Source organism: Theropithecus gelada, chromosome 15 (genome assembly GCF_003255815.1).
Source record: "Theropithecus gelada isolate Dixy chromosome 15, Tgel_1.0, whole genome shotgun sequence".
NCBI lineage: Eukaryota > Metazoa > Chordata > Mammalia > Primates > Cercopithecidae > Theropithecus > Theropithecus gelada.
In genome coordinates, this window is record NC_037683.1 from 47,994,764 (window position 1) to 48,005,531 (window position 10,768).

A 10,768-nucleotide genomic window follows, 5' to 3' on the forward strand; every position below is an offset into this window, starting at 1 on the left:
CAAATTAGCTGGGTGTGGTAGTGCGCATCTATAACCCCAGCTACTTGGGAGGCTGAGGCGAGAGGATCACTTGAGCCCAGGTATTCAAGGCAGCAGTGAGCTGTGATTGTGCTACTGCACTCCAGCCTGAGATACAAAGTGAGACCCCATCTCTTAAACAAACAAACAAAAAAAAAGCAAAAAAATTTACGTGGTTTTAAAGTAAAAATTGTAAAATAAGCCACATTCAGAGAAGTATAGTTGCCATCCCTGTACTCTCTTTTTTTTTTTTTTTTGTATTTTTTAGTAGAGACGGGGTTTCACCGGGTTAGCCAGGATGGTCTCGATCTCCTGACCTTGTGATCCGCCCGTCTCGGCCTCCCAAAGTGCTGGGATTACAGGCTTGAGCCACCGCGCCCGGCCTCCTACCCTGTACTCTCTACCTTGTTACCTTCCTCCCCTTGTAAAATCATTTTTCTTCTGTCTATGTATGTTTGCACTCACCCCTTTTCTTAGAAAAATGCTAACATACTCTGAGCACTGTTTTGCACTTTGTTTTTGTCACTTCATGGCATCCTCGAGATCACTCCATGGCTGTACATAGAGCTCTTTCTCATTCTTTTTTCCAGCTGTATATGCTACCTTGGGCCGCTCCACATTATTTACTTCTTTTTGATCAGAACTGAAGTCTCCAGCTAGGTACATTCTTTCCAGACCTCACGAGGGATAAGTTGGGAGGGTGAGAGAGGGAGCCAAACTTTTTTTATTTAAAAAAAAAAAAAAAGCTTGTAAGCCACACTTGAATTTAAGTCTGTGAGGGGCAGGGTTTGATTACTTGTTCATCCCCAGTGGAGAATCTTCTCAGTGCTAAAGTTGGGGAATACGGGATAGATTTTTAATAGAAGAGGAAATTTCCTCACACCTGTTTATAGCCTGCAGCTTCTTGGATAGTGGTAGGGCAGTTGCGGGCATCTATGGCTGCTGCTAAGAACAGCCATAGCATACTCTGGAGGCAAACTACCTATTCTTGGTGGCACTTCCAAGGGATTGCTTCCACCTTCTTCCCTTTTTTTTTTTTTTTTTTTTTTTTTTTGAGACAGAGTCTCCCTCTGTCGCCCAGGCTGGAGTGCAGTGGCCAGATCTCAGCTCACTGCAACCTCTGATTCCTGGGTTCAAGCTTTTCTCCTTTCTCAGCCTCCTGAGTAACTGGGATTACAGGCACATGCCACCATGCCTGGCTAATTGTGTGTGTGTGTGTGTGTGTATTTTTAGTAGAGACGGGGTTTCACCATGTTGGCCAAGCTGGTCTCAATCTCCTGACCTCAAATAATCTGCCCGCCTTGGCCTCTCATAGTGCTGGGATTACAGGCTTGAGCCACTGCACCCAGCTCCTTTCCTTTTATTTTACTGTCTTTTAGCCTAGATGCATCACTCAGAAATAGAAGGTCTCTCCTCCCTCATCTTGCCCCCTGCAGCCCCAGCACTGTGTTCCGATGGGAGTGTTTCCCCTGGACGTCCACATACCCAGATCTCTGCTGTCCTCATCATGCCCAGTGAGCGCTTCTCACTGAGGGTGTACACCCAGGAGCAAGTCACATTCCTTTGCCTTTGGGCCACAGACCCTGCTGTTTTTAAATGAAGGGTTTGACTGGACGTGTGTGGTCAAAGTGCTGGTTGTAATCCCAGCACTCTGGGAGGCTGAGGCAGGAGGATCATTTGAGACCAGCCTGGGCAATATACAGAGACCCCATCTCTACAAAAAAAATTAAGAAAAAAATAAATAAAATGAGGGGGTAGGCCTAGGTGATTTCTCAGTTTCCTTCTAGCTCTGACTCTAGAATTTCTCCTACCCCATTCAGATAGTTTATGTCTGCATCTATACTTGAATCTACACCAACAGGTGTGCATGTGTGAGCAGGGAGCGGGGAAGTGGATGTAGATATTTTGTCTATTTAAGTGTATCAACAGTTGGGAAGAATGTGAGGAGAGAAAGGGAGCCAGCAAGCCAGAACTACCACCACATGAGCTTGAACTCTAGGACCTGAGGGTAGGTCCCAGCGTCTGTCTGTTCCCCGCCATCAACTCAGGGCCAATCCTAGGATCCCAGCCTCTAAGCCGGGAGGCCTTCAGCTAGGCAGCACAGGATGGTGTTTCCCGATCTAGCTTGGTTTCTCTTGTTGAATGGAAACTACAGGCCATTTTGACTTCCTTTTGGAGGATTGTCTGAGTGTGGTTTATTGAAGAAAAACAAGCTTCTTGTGGAGGTGGCATCAGATCTATTACTTTCCCTTTGCACATGACACTTGATGTGCTTATTCTCCCCCTTTGCAGCTGAAAGAATGTATCCGAGCACTGGATCAGGAACACACCCATACTCCCTTCAGGCAAAGCAAACTAACTCAGGTAAAGTGAAATGTGAGCCTTGAGTTTGTTCTGATTCATTCATTTCTTCCTTATTTCATATATTTGTTCATTCAGTTGAGCATCCACTGTCAGTAAGACATGATGCTGGGCATAGTGGGGAAAAGAGAAGGAGAGGAGTCACATTCCTTCCAGGAACTCTGTCTACAAATTGAGTATCATTAATCTAAGGATCTGAAATCTGAAATGCTTCAAAAATCAAAACTTTTTGTTGTTGTTGTTGTTGTTTTTGAGACAGGATCTTGCTCTGTCACCCAGGCTGGAGTGCAGTGGTGTGATCTTGGCTCACTGTGGTCTCTGCCTCCCAGGCTCAAGCAGTCCTCCCACCTCAGCCTCCCGGGTAGCTGGGACTACAGGTGCATGCAATCATGCCTGGCTTTTTTTTTTTTTTGGTAGAGACAGGGTTTCACCATGTTGCCTAGGCTGGCCTCGAACTCCTGAGCTCAGACGATCCACCTGCCTCAGCCTTCCAAAGTGCTGGGATTACAGGTGTAAACCACTATGCCTGGCCAAAATTAAAAACTTTTTGAGTGTCATGATGCTCAAAGGATTTCAGATTTTTGGGTTAGGGATGTTCAACCAGAAGTATAATGCAAATATTCCAAAATCTGAAAAAAAAAAAAATCTGAAATCCAAAACACTTTTCTTCCCAAGCATTTCAGAGAAGGGATACTCAGCCTGTTATAGGACTTTAGGAAGGGGCAGACTCAGGCAGAAAAGTCTGCAGTATGGGCGGCAGGGGTTCCTTGGGGACAGCAGCGCTGTTCTGGTCACCACCTTTCTGTTTATTTCCAGTGTATGGTAACTCTGGGCAGGGCCCAGTGGCTCATGTCTGTAATCCCAGCACTTTGGGAAGCCGAGGCAAGAGGATTGCTTGAGCCGAGGAGTTCCAAACCAGCCCGAACAACCTTGCTACAAAAAAAATTTAAAAATTAGCGGGGTGTGGTGGCTCGTGCCTGTGGTCCCAGCTGCTTGGGAGGCTGAGGCAGGAGGATTACTTGAGCCCAGAAGGTTGAGGCTGCAGTGAATTGTGATCATGCCACTGCACTCCAACCTGGGTCCAAAAGAGACCTCATCTTAGAAAAGAAAATGTTGAATTAGTGGAGTCTCTAAGCCTTTGCATTGAATAGGGTGGTGTAGCCGTACTTGATACTTTCTTGGCTCTAAGACTTAGACCAATGTTTTGGCACAAAAAAATAATGGCTTCAGGCAGTTAAAATGAATGAGTTAGATTTTCTACATGTACTGATAGGAAAGATGACCAAGATCTTTTGTGATGTGAAAAAAGCAAGCTGTAGAACAAGGTAATAATGTGATTGCCTATGTGATTTCTACTATTACATAGCCACACAGGAAAAAACGTTTAAAAAGATGCAGAAGAAACAGCATTGGATCTATTTGGAAGTAACAATGGGAATAAAGGTGAAACTGCAACTTTTCATTTAAAAGATCATGTGCCGTATGACCACTTTTTGTTTTTATCATTTTTAAAATGTGTGACAAGGAGAAAAACACTACACAAAAAAAATTACATAAATGTTAACTATGATTATTCTTAGTGGAACAAATAGGGTTTTTGTTTTGTTTTGTTTTTCTGTCATGAAAATGTGCCTCTTTATTAACAGAAAACTCCAGTAGATGTTAAATCAGTATTCATGATGTCTGTGGAAGAGTGGCATGGGAGGGTGTACCTAGGTATAAACAGCTGTGAAGACAGTTGTGGGTGTCCTGGGTTCTTTTTCGCCTTGTGTCCTGTGCACAGTGGAGAACAGACAAGGTAGAGGGATATCTAGGAGAAGATCTTTTTGTATGCTGCAGGATGAAGCCAGCCCCGCACATGGGCAGAATTTTATTCTGTGCAGCTAGAGTAGTGGCTCCACAGGACCTGGGCAGAACCTGTAAGAATATAGTTCCTTACCCATCACAGTTGGTGATCTGTGGGTTAGGTCTTCTCAAACATGATTTTAACCAGGGACCCAGGAACCTGCTTATAGGTGCTTAGTCCTGATTCTGACATTGGCTCTGTTATTTTTTACTTACTTACTTACTTATTTATTTATGAGAGGGAGTCTCGCTCTGTCACCCAGGCCGGAGTGCAGTGGTGTGATCTTGGCTCACTGCAACCTCCACCTCCTGGGTTCAAGCGATTCTCCTGCCTCAAGCCCCTGGAGTAACTGGGACTACAGGTGTGTGCCACCATGCCTCACTAATTTTTGTATTTTTAGTAGAGACGGGATTTCACCATGTTAGCCAGGCTGGTCTTGAACTCCTGACCTCAGCTGATCTGCCTGCCTTGGCCTCCCAAAGTGCTAGGATTATAGGCATGAGCCACTGTACCCAGCCAGCTCTGTTATTTTTTAAGACAAGTTCCCCATTCCCAGAAAATGTGTTTCTTTTTAATTAAAACGTAAGAATTCCAATTCTACATACAAGTGTAAAGAAGAAAGTAAAACATAACTTAAAGTCCCAGACCTCAGTGATAACCACACACTGCTATGTTAATGAACTTCCTTCTAGTCATCTCTCCACCTGTGTAGCCTCATATGGATCCACTTACGGAGTTATGGGATCATACACCTTTTTCCCTTGAAGATATAAGCTTTAGATATCTTTCTGTGTTCCTGAGTACAGGTATAATCATTTTTAATGGTTTTATTATATTCAGTGTATAATTATTTAGTTTGTTCCCTGTTTATAGATACCTAGATTTTTACTAAATATTACTATTATAAATAATGTAATGAATATCATACATACTTTTTTTGGTCAATTGAGCAATTATCTCCATAGGATAAAGTCCTAGAAGTGTGATTGCCAAACCAAGAGTATACATACTTTTTCCTGGTTTTGTTTTTTTTTTTTGTTGTTGTTGTTGTTGTTGTTGTTTTTTGGAGATAGGTTCTTGCTATGTTGCCCAGGCTAGTCTTGAACTCCTGGGCTCAAGCGATCCTTCTGCCTCAGCCTTCTGAGTAACTGGGACTACAGGTGAGTACCACCATGCCTGGCTTCTTTTTACATTTTCACATATTGCCAAACTGCCCTCTGGAAAGTTTGTCCAGTTCATGGTACATGCCAGCATAGAAGAGTACCCATTTCCCTGGACCCTCACCGGGGAAGAGCATCATTAGTCTTTTAATCTTATGACCTAAAAATACCGGGTTTTTAAATGGTTTGTTTGCATTTTTTGGATTGGTGATGTGATGAGTACCTTTTTCTGTGTTTATTTGCCATTTGTATTGTTTATTTTGTGAATTACCTTTTTGTGGGCAGAAGGGAACTGTGGCCCAGCATCCTGCACCTAGTAAGTAGTCAGTATGCACTTTGTTAATTGACTTCACTCATTGACCTGCCTTCTGTTTTGGACAGGTCCTGAAGGACTCTTTCATCGGCAATGCCAAAACCTGCATGATCGCCAACATCTCACCAAGCCACGTGGCCACTGAACACACTCTGAATACCTTGCGCTATGCTGACCGGTAAGTCAGCTCCCAGATGGCAGGCTGTGTGTAAGTGTGCATGTGCGTGCCTGTGCAGCAGGCGTGTGTGTGCAACACATGTGCACATGTGTGTGTGCAAGTGCACACACATGTCTCTCCCACTCACACACACACAGGGATCTGACTTTGAGTGCCACAGCCTTGTTTTTGGCAATTAGTCATTTGAAGACTGTGACCTGGTAGGCCCTATCACTTTGCAAGCATGACAAGAGGAAGATGACACATTCCCTTGTTCAGGAGTTGACTCTGTCAGTGGCTTTTAAATGGCTAGTGGGAAGTGAAATATTAATGGGTGGAAGGCTCAGTGATGTTTTCTTCCTGCTGGCCTCAGCCCAAATTGTAAGAGAGAGAAGACATATGACTTGTCAAGGCAGAATCACTTAGAGCTATGTATGTCCAGAAGGGCCCAACCCAGACATGTTAGAGGATAAAGTGAGGCCCAGAGAAGGCTAGGATCTTTCCAAAGGCTCACTAGGAGTTGGTGTCAGAGCCAGCAACTCTGCCTGCCTGGCCAGGCCTCTTTATGGGTGATTGTGGTATCTGCTGGGATCCCTTCCATCTCTCACCCTGTGGTCACATGTGCCTCTCCCAGTAGGTAAGACGTTTCTGATTGCCATGACTGGGAAGAAGTGCTACTGGCATCTAGTGAGCAGAGGCCAAGGATGCTACTAAACGTCCTTCAAGAAATAATTATCTGGTACAAAATGTCAATAGTGTTAAGGTTGAGAAACCCTGGGAATAGACAAGTCATTTTTCCCTTAATGGAATGAGCACAAGCCTGCGTATTTCTGGAGGTTTTGCTTCCTGAGATACCAGCAGGTTTTTCCAGAGAAGCCTGAAAGGGGGTGGTTTGCAGAAAAAGAGGACTCTGCGGAATTGCAGGTAAGTGGTGGACACAGACTCCTGAGTTGGCCTCCCTCCAGGAAGCAGTGTGGGCCCTGCATGAACACAGTGCACTTCTGAGACTGGCATCTCTGGCCTGTCCCGTACATGGGGCTGTGGTGATTTCCAAAAGGCTTCTTCTGATCGTAGAATGTTGGGTGCATGCTTACATCCTCAGGGAAGACACTGTTCTTTCTCGTTTGTTTTTTTTTAAAGACAGAGTCTTACCCTGTCACCCAGGCTGGAGTGCAATAGTGTGATCATGGCTCACTGCAGCCTCGAACTCCGGGGCTCAAACAATACTCCTCGCCTCAGCCTCCCAAGTAGCTGGGACTACAGACACGCATCACCATGCCTGGCTAATTTTTTTATTTTTAGTAGAGACGAGGTCTTGCTATGTTGCCCAGGTTGGTCTTGAACTCCTGGGCTCAAATGATCCTCCTGCCTCAACCCCCCAAAGTGCTAAGATTACAGATGTGAGCCACTACAGCCAGCCAACACTGCTGTTTTTCATTCAGGTACAGAGGGGTATCATGCTGAAACAGAATGTTCCCTTTTCCTCTTATTCTATCCCAGGTAAAGAAGGAACTCCCAATCCTTGTAATACTCTTCTTTGGTTTTTGTTTTCCCAGAAAGCTATAGAAAAGGAATTGCAGAACGTGTGAAAATACACATTTAACATAAAATGATTATTTACAGGGTCAAAGAACTAAAGAAAGGCATTAAGTGTTATACTTCAGTTACCAGTCAAAATCGGACATCTGGAAACTCCTCTCCAAAACGAATTCAGAGCTCCCCTTGGGTTTTGTCAGGGGACAAATGTTCTCCCAAAAAAGTCAAGCTGGGACTTCAGCAGTCACTCACAGTGGCAGCCCCTGGCTCCACAAGAGGGAAGGTCCATCCTCTGACCAGCCACTCACCCAACATTCCTTTTGCTTCTGCACCTAAGGTCTCTGGTAAAAGGGGTGACTCCAGAGGGAGTCCTTCACAAGAGTGGGTCATTCATGCTAGCCCTGTGAAAGGACCCGTGCGCTCTGGACATTTGGTCAAAAAAAAGGCAGAAGAGTCAGCACCATTGTGCTCTGAGAAAAATCGAATGGGCAACAAAACTGCCCTTGGGTGGGGAAGCAGGGCCTCAGGCCCAGAAGGCCTAGTGCGTGGTAAGGTGTCCACCAAGTGCAAGAAAGTGCAGACCGTGCAGCCAGTACAGAAGCAGCTTGTGTCGCGAGTTGAGCTCTCCTTTGGCAATGCCCACCACAGAGCTGAGTACAGTCAAGACAACCAGAGGGGCACGCCTGCTAGGCCTGCCTCTGAAGCTTGGACAAATATCCCGACACAGCAGAAGGAGAGGGAGGAACATCTGCGTTTCTATCACCAGCAGTTCCAACAGCCACCTCTCCTCCAACAGAAGTTAAAATACCAACCACTGAAAAGGTCTTTATGCCAGTACAGGCCCCCAGGGGGTCAGCTCACAAATGAGACTCCCTCTCTGTTCCACTCTTACTCTGACAACCATGATGGAGCCCAAGTAGAGGACCTTGATGACAGTGATTTCAGTGAAGATTCTTTTTCACACGTCTCTAGTCAGAGGGCCACAAAGCAAAGGAACACTCTGGAAAATAGTGAAGATTCATTCTTCCTGCACCAGACATGGGGGCAGGGTCCTGAGAAGCAGGTGGCAGAAAGACGGCAGAGTCTGTTTTCTAGCCCCAGGACAGGTGACAAGAAAGATCTAACTAAAAGCTGGGTGGACTCCAGGGACCCCATAAACCACAGCAGAGCAGCACTCGATCACAGCTGCAGCCCAAGGAAGGGGCCCGTGGACTGGAGCAGAGACAACTCTACTTCCTCAGGGCCTTCTCCCAGAGACAGCCTGGCAGAGAAGCCTTACTGTTCGCAGGTAGATTTCATATATAGACAGGAAAGAGGTGGAGGCTCTTCCTTTGATCTCAGACAGGATGCCTCCCAAAGTGAGGTTTCTGGGCAGAATGAGAGCAACTTGCCATCCCCTGAGGAAGATGGTTTCACTTTCTCATTGTCCCACATTGCAGTTCCTGGATCCCCAGACCAAAGAGACACAGTTACCACACCTCTAAGAGAAGTAAGTGCAGACGGCCCAATCCAGGTGACCAACACTGTAAAAAACAGTCATCCTGTCCCAGGAGAGGACCCTAGGGGGCAGTTAGGCACGCACGCTGAATATGCTTCTGGACTCATGGCTCCCCTCACCGTGTCCCTCCTGGAGAACCCAGAAAATGAAGGGTCTCCTCCCTTGGAGCAGCTGGTCCAGGATGGGGCTATGCACAGTCTAGTGGCAGAGAGCACAGGAGGCCCAGTTGTGGGCCACACAGTGCCATCTGGTGATCGAGAGGCAGCCTTGCCAGTGTCTTCAGCAACTGAGCACCTGTGGCTCTCATCATCTCCCCCTGATAATAAGCCTGGTGGTGATCTTCCAGCTCTGTCCCCATCACCCATCCATCAGCACCCAGCTGACAAGCTGCCTGGCAGGGAGGCAGACCTGGGAGAGGCCTGCCAGAGCAGAGATACTGTACTTTTCTCCCATGAACATGTGGGTAGTGAGCAGTATGATGCTGATGCAGAGGAGACGGGGCTGGATGGCTCCTGGGGTTTCCCAGGAAAGTCCTTCTCCACCATACATATGGGGGTACCCCATTCTGGACCTGCGCTCACCCCACGAACAGGAAGTAGTGATATGACTGACCAGCTCTGGGCCCAGGAGAGAAAACATCCTACAAGGCTTGGTTGGCAGGAGTTTGGTTTGTCCACAGACCCGATCAAGTTGCCCTGCAACGGTGAGAATGTCACATGGCTCAAACCCAGGCCTATCTCAAGGTGCTTAGCAAGGCCAAGTTCTCCCTTGGTTCCCAGCTGCTCTCCCAATTCTGCAGGGACACTCCATCAGCACACCCTCGAGCAAGCACAGTAAGTTGGACACTTTCCCTAAGACTTGAGCCCCTTTTGCACTCACCCTCCACTCCAGCTTACTGTTTTGTCATGGACAAAGAGAAGCCATGCAGGGGTATGCAGGTGAGCCAGTCTGCTTCTAGCTCCAACACTCTGCTTTGGTCCCGGGCCCCTCCACAGGAAGTAGAAATGAGAGCAGACCAAGCAATAGGCTCCATCTTGTGCCAAGTATGCCAGTTGCAGTCACAGCCTTGAGAGCCTTTCTGCAGGGAAGCTGTGGGAAATGGGCAGCTCCTGTGGAAGAGCAGCAGCACCCGGCCCTGCCCCTCAGTACTGCTGAGGAGGCAGGGGACAGCTTGGGAAGCCCGTCTCCCTCCCTGTATCTCGTTGGTACTCCGTAATTCCTTACCTAATCCTGAGAAAGAGCAGGTGAGGGGGAGCTGGGTGTTAAGATGGCCTTGGTCAAAACCTTGACCATTTTCGGCAGAGGCAGCTCTCAGCTTAGAAATGAGATCAGCTCCAGAAAGCTACCCAGGAGAGGCTGGGAGGCCCGGAAGATCACGGTGTTCTCTCTGGTGTTCCCAGGCAGGTGGTCATCCGAGCACACCAGGAACAGCTGGATGAAATGGCTGAGCTTGGCTTCAAGGAGGAGACGCTGATGAGCCAGCTGGCTTCTAATGTAAGTAGCCCTGGCTGGACACTCACGGGCTGTTGGGAATTAGCCTGCAACTAATTTGATGGTCATCCTTGTTTGCTGTGGCTGTGTCTGGGGAAAGGGTCTCCTGGCACACACTAACCGTGACTGAGGCCTCGCCCCTCCTCTTGCCACGCCTTTGAGACATCTTGAGTATAGGTACAGGTGGGAGATGGTGCAACACTTGCCTTTCCCAGGCTAAAATGTTTCCAGCTTCTATCCTTAGCTGCTCTGCCTTCCAAGTGGTTTGTCGGGGCCCCTCCCTGTGACTAACAGTGACCAGTCTGCTGCCTACCACATGTAGGTATTTCTACCAAATACCCTTCTGCCCTACAAAATACTCCTCTGCTTGGAAAGTGTGTCGAATGCA

General features: G+C 47.1%; 1 protein-coding gene across 1 annotated transcript in view; it reads left to right on the top strand.

The window, feature by feature from the left end:
• KIF24 (kinesin family member 24) overlaps nt 1-10,768 on the top strand; it is a 76,143-nt gene that overhangs the window by 63,126 nt on the left and 2,249 nt on the right. Inside the window, exons 9-12 of the mRNA XM_025358837.1 lie at nt 2,311-2,382; nt 5,767-5,876; nt 7,479-9,722; nt 10,290-10,383. Of these exons, the coding sequence (XP_025214622.1) occupies nt 2,311-2,382; nt 5,767-5,876; nt 7,479-9,722; nt 10,290-10,383 (2,520 nt within the window). The remainder of the gene's footprint in view (nt 1-2,310; nt 2,383-5,766; nt 5,877-7,478; nt 9,723-10,289; nt 10,384-10,768) is intronic.